The 13,151-nt window shown below is 35.3% G+C and overlaps 1 protein-coding gene across 11 annotated transcripts in view; it reads right to left on the bottom strand.

Annotated features, from left to right (window-relative positions):
- The window catches only part of CADPS2 (calcium dependent secretion activator 2), a 310,379-nt gene that overhangs the window by 52,321 nt on the left and 244,907 nt on the right, over positions 1-13,151 (bottom strand). For 7 of the 11 annotated variants that reach the window (XM_057415800.1, XM_057415805.1, XM_057415801.1 and 4 more), the window contains 3 exons: positions 10,693-10,849; positions 1,824-1,965; positions 1,575-1,694 (listed from right to left, as the gene is read on the bottom strand). In XM_057415800.1, the coding sequence (XP_057271783.1) occupies positions 1,575-1,694; positions 1,824-1,965; positions 10,693-10,849 (419 nt within the window). The remainder of the gene's footprint in view (positions 1-1,574; positions 1,695-1,823; positions 1,966-10,692; positions 10,850-13,151) is intronic. The other 4 variants (XM_057415806.1, XM_057415807.1, XM_057415808.1 and 1 more) reach the window with 1 other exon arrangement.

The following is a 13,151-nucleotide window of genomic DNA, read 5'->3' as shown; positions in this document are numbered from 1 at the left end:
TAATTGAAAGAAGGGAAAATCTATTTTCATCAATAAAGAACATAAAGAAGTGCCTAACTATGGATATATTTTCACCTCTTTCTCTTCAGCAAAAGGTCTTAGGTAGGCATGTAGCAGCTCTGTTGACTATGAATAGATTTAAACATGAATGTAAGAGCATGAACATGAACATTAATAAAGTTTGGAGAATATGGAATCTCTTATTATTGCAGACAAAACAGACACAGTCTTGGCATTATTGATAAACATTTAATTGTAACTCAGTTGGCTCACAGACTGCTTTTTCTCATGCTTTTTGCCTGTAGATTCTTCATCAGGCAAACCTAGCATTATTATACTGAACAAAAGTACCCAAAGTACCAAAGCCAAGGATTAAGAGGAATTTTGTCAATTTTTAGGGGAATTACCAGCAGAACAACAATCATAATGATCAACAGATAAGTGCCAGAAGTCTGGGAGAGCACAAATTATCAACTCCCTTTCTACAAGGAGTCACATGGGAAAGATGAGGGGTAATGGGTGCAAGTTACTCCTGGGGAGATTCCAAGAGGAAAGTTTTTCACAATGAGAACAATCAGCCATTGGAATAATCTTCCCAGGTAAGCGGTGGATTCCCTAATATTGGACACATTCAGCTGAACAGGGTACTGGGCCATCTTGTGTAGACTGTGTTTTTGCCAGAAAAGATTGGACCAGATGATCCAAGGTCTCTTCCAACCTTGTATTTTGTGATTCTATGAACTCTTGCAGTAATGGATCTAAGTCCTTGCTAGGAGTCTTTCACTCCATCATAAAACTTGAGAAGACAATACTTGAAATCATATCAAGCTTTGCATCTTGAACGTGTGTTTTTTCATATTCATCCTTTCCTAATGCAACTTTAGCTGAAATAAGTTTCTTGCTGAGCCTTTCTCTAATGCATATGAATGTGTTGTCACACAAAAATCTTGCCTGTAACTATGGGAATATTCCCACAGAACAGGGCATGTCTGTTCTATTTATTCTATCTTTTTTTTTTAAGAAAAGAGCACTGAAATGTTGGGGGGAGAAATCAGAAAGAAACATAGTTTTCAAACAGACAAAGAAATGGATGTACTTCTATTCTGGGTACTTATTAACCTTTTACTATTTTCCTGTAACATGGATATTTAATCTAATGGCAATATTTGCTACCAACGATTTTCAGAACCAATACATGGTAAGTTAACTAAACCCATGTGAAAATACGGGCTGCCTCACTTTATAAAACCACAATCTCAAATCAATTATCCAAAAGGTTCCCCAATGCTTATTAATTCAAGAGAGTCATAGCTTGTTTAGGGCATTACACACCATTCATACTTTGACAGACCTTTGCCAAGTTGATTTTGTAAGCTATCAGGTTTAAGACTGCTACATTTTAATGTACTGGAAAGCGCAACTCACTAACAGTCCATGCTTGGCTTACTTCCAAGAAACAGTCATTTCCAACTAAGAGATCATAAACACCATGCAATCCAAATACAGCTGCACAGAACACTAGCAAGGCCATGCAGAGCTGACATACAGTCAGAAGGTTATTGAAGAATACACACGTGGAGTCATACAAAGAAGTCATCCAGGTTGGTGTAGTAAAGCTAGGTATTTGTGGAAGATTAACAGGCAAACTTGGAACTTTTGGAAGAGCTACATTAGGAAGACTGTTGGTGATGCTCCTGTGAAGAAATAAACAATGTAGGAATACAATAAAAAATAGAATATTTAGAGGACAACAGGGGAGAACACCTGATTAGACAGAAAGCTGTAGGCAGGTGCTTTGTTCAGATCTTGTAGAAAGCACTTACTTGACGGGTTGCCATGATTCTTGTTCAAGACCTCTGTGAATAGACTGGGCAATTGATGATTCCATGAGATCAATGTAGCGTATGACCATGGGAACAAAAATTTCTTGCAAGTGCTTGTGGAACTTTCCATTGCACAAAAATGCTTTGAAAACAAACAAAGCACAAATAAAAAAATGTCAGGCCTTTCCCTACTTTATTTTACTATAGGAAAAAAATATTTCTTAAAATATTTTAATACACAAAAGCATTATAAGAACAAGATCCCACTTGTGTAGGAAATACAGTTCAGAAAAGACAAATGAAGTGCTTCATAAGGACACTGCAGTACATTTTAAACTTACTGTAACAAAAACTAGGCAAAAACAGAAGTTGTTTGCTGAACCAGAACACTTCTGCATCTTTGCTGAATCTAAGCCTTAGTAATTTTGCTCAATACTTAGACACCTAGACACAATAAAAAAACCCAAACAAACCAAACAGCATTTGAATGTCATTCAATTATTTTTATTCTGCTTATGATAAGAAGAACAAAGGTTACAGTAAAACATTGCAGCTGCACTGGGCTACGTGCAAAAATATAGATGTATACAGCATTTCCTCCAGATTGCTTAATGGAAAAAGGCAATATGTGACATATGAATGTTTGGGGGAGTAAGAACAGTTTACCCATCTGCTCTGCGTTCTTGGGAGCTGGCAAAGTCCTGAATCACTGTCTGTAGCTACCAAGAAGACGTCTTAATGTTCTTGTGCATGTCCACACACAAAAATCTTGAAGGCCAGAGCTCATCACCAGAACTGTGGCTTTTTCCATCCTGACATGTGTTCAAACCTCATCAAGGCTGCATGAACAGAAGTACCTACCAGGCAGTCTGTGCTCATGTGAAACATCCTCAGCCAAGTTTGCCTCTCCTCTGCCCTCTCAACTGTCTTGCAAAATTTTAAAGGAGCGAACACTACACTTCTCTTCTGGAAGTTTGCTGATTCTTCGGTGTGATTATTTCCAACTTACAGCAATTTTAATTTTACAACTATTTAAAGCAAGTCCTGAAAACTAGCTGCCGAAAGTGCTTAGGAAAGCTGACAACATGAAACACACATAGAGGTGTTCTTTTGGTTTTCTAAAGAAATGGAGCTGATTGGTGAGTGTAATACAAATATGAAGCACATTAGTGAAGTAAATTAGCTATAAGCAGTAGAAAATTACCTGCTTCACAAATGGGATTTACTGCATGAAAAACTATATATACAATGCAAACTGAAGATACTCAAAACCTGAAAATTAGTTTGTCACCAACACTGCTTGTCCCTGAACATCCTGAAATGTTCTCCTAGCAAATCCTGACTCTTAGCACACTTATGTCCTGTTCCACCAAGGGAATATATCAGTTTCATGTTTTGAATGTGTCTATGTTCACCCATTAATCCAGCAGTATCATTAGGACCTATCAGAATATTCCCATGTGTACATGTAAATCATACAAGCAAGCTGAGCTGAAGAGAGAAATTTTCATGATTTTGGTAGCCCTCCTTTTTTCCCACCCATATTTTGTTGGTTTTAATTCTCTTATGGGTTTCTCGTCCCACATATTTCTGCATCCAGGCTTCTAATCTGATTTGCATGGGTACCACAACTGCATTTTGAGGAGGCTTCCTCCCCTTCCTAAGAAGAAAATCCTGGGTCATGCGGCTCAAACCTATGGAAACCAGCTCACAAAATTACACTCCATCTTCCACTACTGGTACAACTCCATGTATAACATATAAACATAATTTCAGTAACTTCTAGAAACTCCTTTGCCTTCCATTCTTGAATGATGTCCACCACAAAATGAACCTGGGAGAGATGGAAACTGCTGGAAAAACACATCGTGAAGTTTCAGTTCCCTATTTTTACTTGTATTGCAAGGAAGTTGCTCAGTGTCTGGACACTAATTTTTTCTTTTTTTCTTGAATATAATGATGTGAAAGCAAAAACTATTTTATTGAAAACATCCTTGCAGGGTGATGAGAAATTATGTATCAATCACTTTTACCTAAGGAGGCAACACTAATGCCATCAGCTCACTTTGATTTTTTTTCACCTGCCTCTCTCTTGATAAAAATTTTTAAGCTTTTCATTGATTTCAACAATATTACACACAGGGGTGGAGATACCAGATATATGAAGATCATGAAAACAGGCAGCTAGGCAGCAGGCAGAGATTATTAGGGTTTCCACTGAGAAAAAGGCATCAGCATAGGCTCATCTCTTATTAAACACTTGAGAATCTACCCTTGAGAGCACCTATGAGTCCATTACAAACATGCTCCATTATTTACACTGCTCCTAGAACTACTTGTTAACTAGCTAGCTCTGGCATAATTATTTCTATATCAGGCACTCAAAACAGTGTTATTTTTCTACGTTTATATGTATTAAACCTGCAGCTTCTGTGACCAGCAATAACAACAACTTAGAAGGATTTGGATAGTAACAAAAAGGTTTCACAGTAAACAGCTGATGAACATTGCCTGTGAGAAAAAAAAGGCTGGTCTAAAGCTACACATTAGGCTGATTTTTCAAGGCAACTTTGAGCTTAAAACCAGGAATACAACTGTGTCAAGTACATCAATATTGCTTCTTCATAGCGAGTCAGTGCAGGACTGTCATTAACTAGGCAACCACAAATACTGGAAGGGATGATCTTGCAGTTTACTGTTTTTTGACCACACTGCAGAAATGCTCTGCTATAAACCCTATTCTGGGAATTACAGTAACAAAACCTCATGGGCAGGAGGGCAACTCTTGTTATTCCAAAGTCAGAATGAAATTTAAAGAAATCACATGAAATAAAAGCTATTAAAAAGCTGAATCATTTTCCTAACATCCTGACACCAGTCTTTGCAGGGAAGTGAAACTTTCCAATACGATGCCAAAACTCTTAATATGACTGCACCTCCACTGAGATCCCTCTGTACATGAGCACATGGGAGTGCTGTCTCAGATCAACAACTCAGTGAGCATTTTGTTTTCCCAGGGCAGAGGTCATGGCAGCTCTGATTTACCCATCTGGAGATCTCTGTCAAGGATTACTGCAGGGTAGGGAAAGAACTCAAAGCGCAGGGGTAAGTGATATAGCTGAGTATCATCATCAGACTCATGGCACTCTATGATTAGAATTGATCTTGCCGAAAGGTACCACCTGTGCATCAAAGCAGATGGGAAATGAGATCCTTGAGGAAATGCCACACTTCAAATCCCTCAACTGCCACTTGTCTTCAAAGCTATGTAGCTTAATTCTCCATTGTCTTGTAGATATAGACACCCCCGACCCTCTTCATATGAGCCATCTCATATTCACACAAACAACAACAAAATGAAAGCCTATGCCAGGGCAAGCTCTTGCATAGACAATATTAATGGAAAACAGATTACAAGAACAGAAACAGATTCCCAGATGAAACTTTCTTAAAATACTGAAGTTGAAGATTAAAGTTATTAAATTTTTACATATTAGGTAGCTGAAATATATTAAAATATGTCAAGAAAAAAATCAGAGATGAAAGTACAGTCTATTAATACAGCACTGGAATGCAGTTTCTCCTCTAATAGTAAAAAAAGAATCTACTCTGCTTGTGTACAGCAGAAGCTGGGGGTTTGTTTTGCTTTTACTTAGAGAGGCACAGCTTAGGAGTTATCCTGGAGTCAGTGTGTTATGCTGTCCTCAAGAAATTCTGAAGAATCAAAAGAAAGGAAAAATGACATGTTAACAAGCGTCTCTTTCCCACTGACAAAATTAGCACTTTGGCAGACAGTCTATAATTATCCTGCTCTCCATACGATTCTTGGGAAGGCACCACTTGGATTTTCTGGCATATTCTTAAATCTGAAATAAAACCAGTAAATTTCAAAAAAAGAAATTTCCTTGGGGATCCATATTCTATTTACAGCAGTTGAAAATAATCCAATAACCTGTAAAAAGAAATTTTATATTTCCATTAATTTCCTGTTTATATTCCATTTGGCCTTCATAGAGCATTTATTATCCGGTTACTTAAATTGTGGTGAAAATTGGAAGTATCTCAGCTTATATGCAAAATGTGTATTTTTACATACAAGACATAGTTTAAAAGCGAATTTTAGAGATTTTTTGTTTATGTGGAAGCAAGCAGAAAATTTATTTCATCTTTACAAGACAAAGTGAGTGACATGAACATCTAATTGCATGGCTTTCTTGTGCCTAAAACCCCCATCCAGTCAAAAGGTTATTGGCTATTCTGCTAAGCAGTAATGCAGCTTGAGTCAGCTTTCAGTATCAGTAACCAAAACATGTAGCTCTTATAAGAAGATGATAGGTTATGATTTTAAAGCAGGTCCTAATAGCTGAAGCAAAAATTGTAAGCCCCTGATCAATGAAAAGATTCCCACTGCAATTAGAGAGAAGTGTAAGGTTTAATGAGAGGTATCGGTGTGGGTATAAAGTTTGTCCTTATTACCTTAAATCCAAATTGCTTTCAATCTCTAAGATAGGGGATATAATGTCATAAATTTGTGTATGAAAGTGGTCACAGGCTGTAACAAAGCAAGAAAGCGATGCTGCGTTCAGTGGTATTCGCCTCTCTGCTACTAGCAACATCAGTAGTGGAAAAAATACCAATGATAATGGCAATGGCTTTCAAGAGGCTAATACTCAACTTGCTGCTTTTTCTAAATCAGTTTCATCGGACTGTCTACAGGTGTACCATGGCTGAATTACAGCAGATACACAGACATTTCACTGAGTAATACCTGATGGAAAACAGTATTATGAGTGAACTTACAATACTCGTAATTTTGACTGATCCATGCCAATGCAGTAATACAATAATGCTGGACGACAGCACAGTACATAGTGTCAAGAAGTGATACTTGAAAAGAAAACTTGGCAAGGAAAGGTGCAGAATATTGAATAGACAATTGAAAAACCTCTGAAATAAGCCAAATATATAGACACTTCATGTAACTTAGCATTTGCCACCATAAGATCTCTCTGACACTGTCTTAAATGGAGAGGAATGAATACATGTCTGTCTTGAGGCACTGAAAACCTGATTAATCTGAATAATTAAACAACTAGAGAATGAAAATTGCCCTCTAGAGCAGGCCCCTTCATAACATAACTTACAGGCTCTGAGGACAAAAAGTAGCATGGTCATCACAGAAAATAAGACACAATCCTGGGACAACCATGTTCTTCCATCTACTTGTATCCAATTCTGGAAAAAAAAAAAATCACTAGCATAGAGAGATACTGGGTACTGTTATCACTATAAAATCTGCAAAGCTTTACATAGGGATAATTGTGTATGAACAATAGAAACTTTGTGCATCATTAAAATGTTTATTATAGAAGCAGGTACACTATTTTTTCAAACCTTTACATTTTGAAAAATCACACCAAATTTATCTACAATCTATTACTGAACTCCACACAAAATATAATTTATTAAATCACTTTTTGTTGTTAGTTCTTGTCAGAAAATCTGAAATAATTTTTAGGATAGGAAGATCACATCCTTCCACCCATTTTTCTAAGCAGTTCTTCAGTCAGACTTAACAGGAAAGCAATCACTGATGAAGTCACTGATGAACTATGAATTGTTGTGGAGTAAGGTCAGAAAAAAATGGAGAAGCTGAAAGTGATTCAAAATAGAGTCCTTCAAAATAGAAACGTGAAGTTTCAGTCAGGATTCCCCCTTCCTCCCTCCTTTTACTTCATGAAAAGTTATACAGTGTATTGGAAAATGCATTTGTTTTCTCATTGTTAAATGAAAATTGGCTTTAAAGTATTCAGCTTGAATCCTGTACAATGTTTTGTATATTATGTAAAATAACACACTGATATTATTTGACTAGTAAAGACTATGCAATTTCATTATCTCATGGTCTTTCTAATATTGTATTTTAGTGATATGGTTATAAAAATAGTCTTACATATAAGTTTTCTTTAATGCTGTAAATGTTAGATTATTTCTTTATTGTTAAGAGCTCTTTTATGTCAGGTTTATGTGAAAACTGACTCCTGCATTGAAGACTTAGAGCTCATTTAAAGCTCTTGAGATAGAATAACATGCAGGTGTCAGTCCTCCAAATTTCACTGAAGATTAACCTAATATGCAATATGGTGACCTAACAGTTCTTCATTTGGAAGAAATCTGAAAAGTAATCTCTGATATAACCATAGAGAGAGAACAACCCAGTGGGATTTCCACCTCTTCATTTCCTAATGAGTTTTTTGATAATGAGAGGTGACTTTGCCAGTCACTGTGAGCTCTATTATGTCTAATTTACTCCACTTCACTCTCCTTATTAATTATTAACACTAGCCTTTTTATCCTCATGAGACCACATTCCAGTTTTTCCTTTTTAGATTTTTTTTCTAAATCTATCTTTATGAAGGGGATAGTTTTTGAGAAAAGGTTTTCACTTAAGGTAAAGCTAGAAGGATTTATTTCACTTTGGAAGACTGTAAAATTGATTATATAAGCATGGGGAGCTCTTTCTAATGACTTTAGTGCAGTTACAAGGTGAAAAGGCTGTTAATTAGAGAATAAGCACTGAGATATGTTCCACTTGGGAATCAGTTCTTGGTAGAGTGGTCACTTGCCACTTGCTAACATATCCACCAATTAAAAGGTGACTAATTTCCATGGTTGCTTTCCAATAGTTCTGGGATAAAAAAAGTGTATAATTTTCTAGATTGCTTTCACTTGGCAGACACTGTCATTTACTATATCTTTTGCCATTAGGGAATTACTTAAATTGGTATACAGGTGTGACATTTCATACAGCAGTCATTTCATAACCTTCAGTTAAGGTTTTACAATATTTCTAATAACTGCTTTGACATGAAAGTTGTTTTAATAATTTAGCATTATTATCCATTTAATCTTCTAAGGAAAGAAAAATCAGTAGCCTACTGATGTAGCCTGCATGTCCTTTGCGTGTGAGGACATTCCTCATTTGTTTCTACAACTTCTCTCAGGTTGGAATCAAAGTGCAAACGAACACAAATGACATAATAATGTAGTTAAAACTGGTGTCACAAATCCTTCTCGTAAGACTACTGTAAAATACCTCGACAGCTTTCAAAAACCAAGTAATTGTTATAAGCGCACATAACATCAAAACTAGAGATCTGCTTCCTAGACTGAAAATGTAAGATGGTAGGAAAGACACCTCAATATAAGTTTGAAATTTTTAATCTGAATTTTTGATGATCAGACATTCATTTAAAGTAATGCAGAATGCATGTTGCAGGAGCCTAACTCTTAAGAGATCTGCACCAAGACTGAACAATTCCTACACCCTTCTGAGCAGCCTTCTAAATTGATCTTGAATTACTACCAGCATGGCAATTTTAATATGCTTCTATAGTTGCAGTTTGTCCATCAAAGTATCCATTCATTAATACCTTAAAAACAAACCAAGGGAAATGGTAATAGATACATTTTCTTTCACTAGGATAACATGTGAAGACAGAACACCAGGAATATGGCATTTCCTGTATTGCTAAATGTCAGGGTATGGAAACATAACCAATGAAAAGAGATCTCTAAACTGGATTTTAATGTTCTTTCACTCTGTCCTAGACCCCATCAAATGTGGTTTAGTAACAGTGTCATTCAACAATCCAGTTTAAGATTCAGTTTTAGTTCAGTGGCCCTGTCCATTTGCTCCTTTCCTTCCATGAATTTTGTTATCCATGATGTTGCAGTGAATTGTACATTTGCTAGTTGCTCCATTTCATGACATGGTGCTGTGGCCAGCAGGTATTATACTGGGATGACCTATAAATTTTGATAAATACTTAGTAGATAAGGATAACAATAATACAGTGATAAATAATACAGGTTGCAATATGTATAACCTTGCAGAAAAGTTCTTGAATACTATTTTCAATTCTTTCAGTCAAGTAGCTTCCATACCTGGAGCTAAAATTCTTAAAAGCTATTGAACTTACACAGAAATGAAATAAATTTTTCTGGAAGAGTAAAAAATATTTTTTTGTATTTATAATTAAAAAAAAAAAAAATTTGGAGTAACTTTAATTATTCAATAAAACTAGCAGTTGGATCTCCAACAGAATTAAAAAACAGTAGGTAATTTTCTCATTTTTTTTAAGATACAATATGAGTAAACATATAAAAAATAGTACAAATATATTTTTTCTTTATGATGCCTTAAAATGTTAGGTGAAAATCAATGTTTTTAAATTAACACCTAATTAATTTTCTTTGGTTTCACTGGTTATGTCCTCAATTCCATTATAAAAATCACTTCCACACAAAACATGCCTAGAACATCCCTTAACTATATAAAAAAAAAAATTCTCTCTTCAAAGACAAGTAAAGGCAAGATAATGTGGCTATTTCAAATTTTGGTGTCCAACTCAAATAATGATACAATACAGCAAGTGAACATAATACACTGATTTCTTGTGTGTATCTTACTGCATTCATGCTAAGCCTACAGTACTTTTATAGACACAATTAATCTGAAAGTACTTTATCTGAAGGCTTAGAATGAAATATTAACTACAATTTTATTTAAGCGGTATAGACTAAATTTATATAAAACATTAAATACATATTATGCTGTTTGTACATCTTGATTTAAAACTGAGCAATTTGTGAATACTGAATGTTTAAGGGATTCCCAGAATAAAGACTGAAATGGTGCAAGGATAAACAGCTCAACTTCCAAGAAATGGAGCACCAGCATACATATCATAAAGACAGGCACTGTCACTTTTATTTTGAGTATTGTATTACTTATAAACCTTATTCTAAGGTGTGGGCACATTGAAAAATCCTATTCAGACAATACATAAAAAACTTAAGAGCTTACTGTCATTTCTGAGGGCATTATTCAGCAGCTGGAAAAGTGGGAAGCTGTCCCAGGAGTCCTGCGGCTGTGCCTCGAGCGCCGAATCCATATCAACAGAATACAGAGACAAAAACTTCTCTGCATGCTCAGCCAATAATTCTGGCCACCAAGCGAATGCCTGCAAATATGTGAAAATAGAATTACTAAACACGAGTCATAAAGCAAAGAGATGTGTTGTATCTATTGCAATATACATTTGGATATGTCACGTCACATCCTATCTCATTTGGGGAGAATGAACTGGACCAGTGATAAATGTGAAACTATTTTATGAAAAAATTGCATCAAAATTGTAAAAAATCAAATAGAGTACGTTGGGAAAGATGATATAATCAGAATCAAAATGTAACACAAAAAAATTTTAAAAGCACCATAAATCTCTGCAATTATTTTGCCAGACAGCAAAGAAAAAGAAGGCCTTACCCTTGAAAAATTACTGTATGTGCTGCTTTTGATTTCATTCAGTTCTAAGAGTGTAAGTAACCACACGAATTTATTTTTCAACTAAATTCTTGTGAAGACATTTTGCACTCCTTTGTTAGTCAGAAGGGATGGTTTTAGTGTGACATTTTATTCCTTGAAGTCTAACGGTTTTTTTCAATAGATACAGAGCACTTTTTAATTCCTGTTTTTTCCTTAAAGATATTGGCTCTCCTGAGGAAGGCATCCAGTTTTCCTTCCACAAATGCTATAAATACATTTTTTCTAAATTCATTAATGTCTATATTAATTTTCAGTAACTTAACAACATATTGGAATACACAGGTTCCTTTGGTAAAAATTTAGATTCTTAGGTAATCCTAGCTTAAAAGAAGAAATCTGTTAAAAATAGTGTCAGCAAGCAAAGCCAGCTCCACATTAAAGCCTGCTTCACATGTGACTTGTACCTTTTTATTGTCACTTAAATCTAGGCTTTGAAAGGTCAATATTGAAGCTGAGTATTGTATAGGAGGGAGCTGCGTGATTCTGGAGTTAAAGATGAAGGCGAACTTACGAAATAGGATGAATATCACATACTGCTGAGAGTTCACAAAAATATGCGACAGCAAGAAACACCTACATATACTAGATAAGAAAGTATTTTTGTTTTCAAACTTATGCTCTCATTGAATATCTTGTTCTGAATAGTTTCAAGTTACCAGCATGGGACATATGTAGCTTGATCTATACCAGTGCTGAGTTCCCACACCTTCAAATAGAGTCACGGAAATCCTCACTTGCATTTCTGCAACGCAGGTTCTAGGTAAAGCAGAATTATGTACTCACGCTTGAAAAGCATCAAATTAAAGACGACTTCTGAAAAGTGATCTACAAATATGTTTTTGTATCCTGGACTTTCTGATGCCTGTAATTCTTTTTGACATGGGCCAAATAGAGAAAAGATGAACTGGCAAGATGTTTTAAATAAATGTTGAGCATCCTTTGCTATTACTGAAAAGTAATTTATATATTTCAGTGTCAGGATTGGAGGATGCTGATTGCCACCCTAGTAAAAAGAAAAGATGAGGCTTCAAGAATTTTGGCAAGAGTTTGAAATGGAGTCTTTTTCCTTAAAGCACAAGAAGTTTCTCATTAGTAAATTCTGTTTTAATGGAAGCTCATTAAAGGAACAGACTCCTTACCCAAGAAAATAATTAAATGCAAAGAAATAAAGAAGAAATGTATACAGGCATTGGCAGGTGTCCCTTTTAGGCAAGCAAAACTCTTCAGAAAATATTGCCAAAACCTCAAAACAAAGCAAAACCAGAAACCCAGCACTTTTTCTTTCTATCTTCTCCCCCTTTGTAAATGACAATTGAAACCAGACAGAAATTATTCTGACCCTCTTAAGAGATAACCATCATTGCTCAGGCAGCAAGGAAGAAGAATAAAAAACCCCAAATACTACAGCTAAGATAGTTGTTCAGTCATTATGGGCAACATGAAAACAGGCTAAAGGTAATTAGCAATTGGTGACATAAATTCTAAAACAAAAACTGACTGGATTGAAGGAAGAATGAAGTTCTTAGATTACAGAAAGACACACAAATGTGGCAATACAACACAAGAAATCATCAGAACAATTTATGCTACACAATCAATGCACAACTACATGCTATAAATGATGAAAAATAATGCTTAGTTGATCAGGAATCACATACCTCTCTTCCCTTTGGGAATCCCAGATATTTGGAAGTGTTATGAGTTAAAAAAAAAATAAAACTAGTATTAAAAAAAGTGATATACTATTTTAGAGGTTACTGATCCTTTTCATCAACTGCACTATTAAAACAGTGAACGTTTACTTAACATTAGGATATGAAATCACCATATTTGATCCTCAGTTTTGAGTAGGGAATGCACAATTTTACTATCTTGTTCTCAGATATATTTAATATTGAAAATCTGAATGCTCTATACATTTCAGTAAAATTGAATAT

Source organism: Pezoporus wallicus, unplaced genomic scaffold, assembly GCF_028554395.1.
Source record: "Pezoporus wallicus isolate ANWC-B61680 ecotype Strahan unplaced genomic scaffold, APGP_CSIRO_Pwel_v1 contig_6966, whole genome shotgun sequence".
Lineage (NCBI taxonomy): Eukaryota > Metazoa > Chordata > Aves > Psittaciformes > Psittacidae > Pezoporus > Pezoporus wallicus.
The sequence above is the reverse complement of the archived record's forward strand: the minus strand, read 5'-3'. Positions and strand labels throughout refer to the sequence as shown.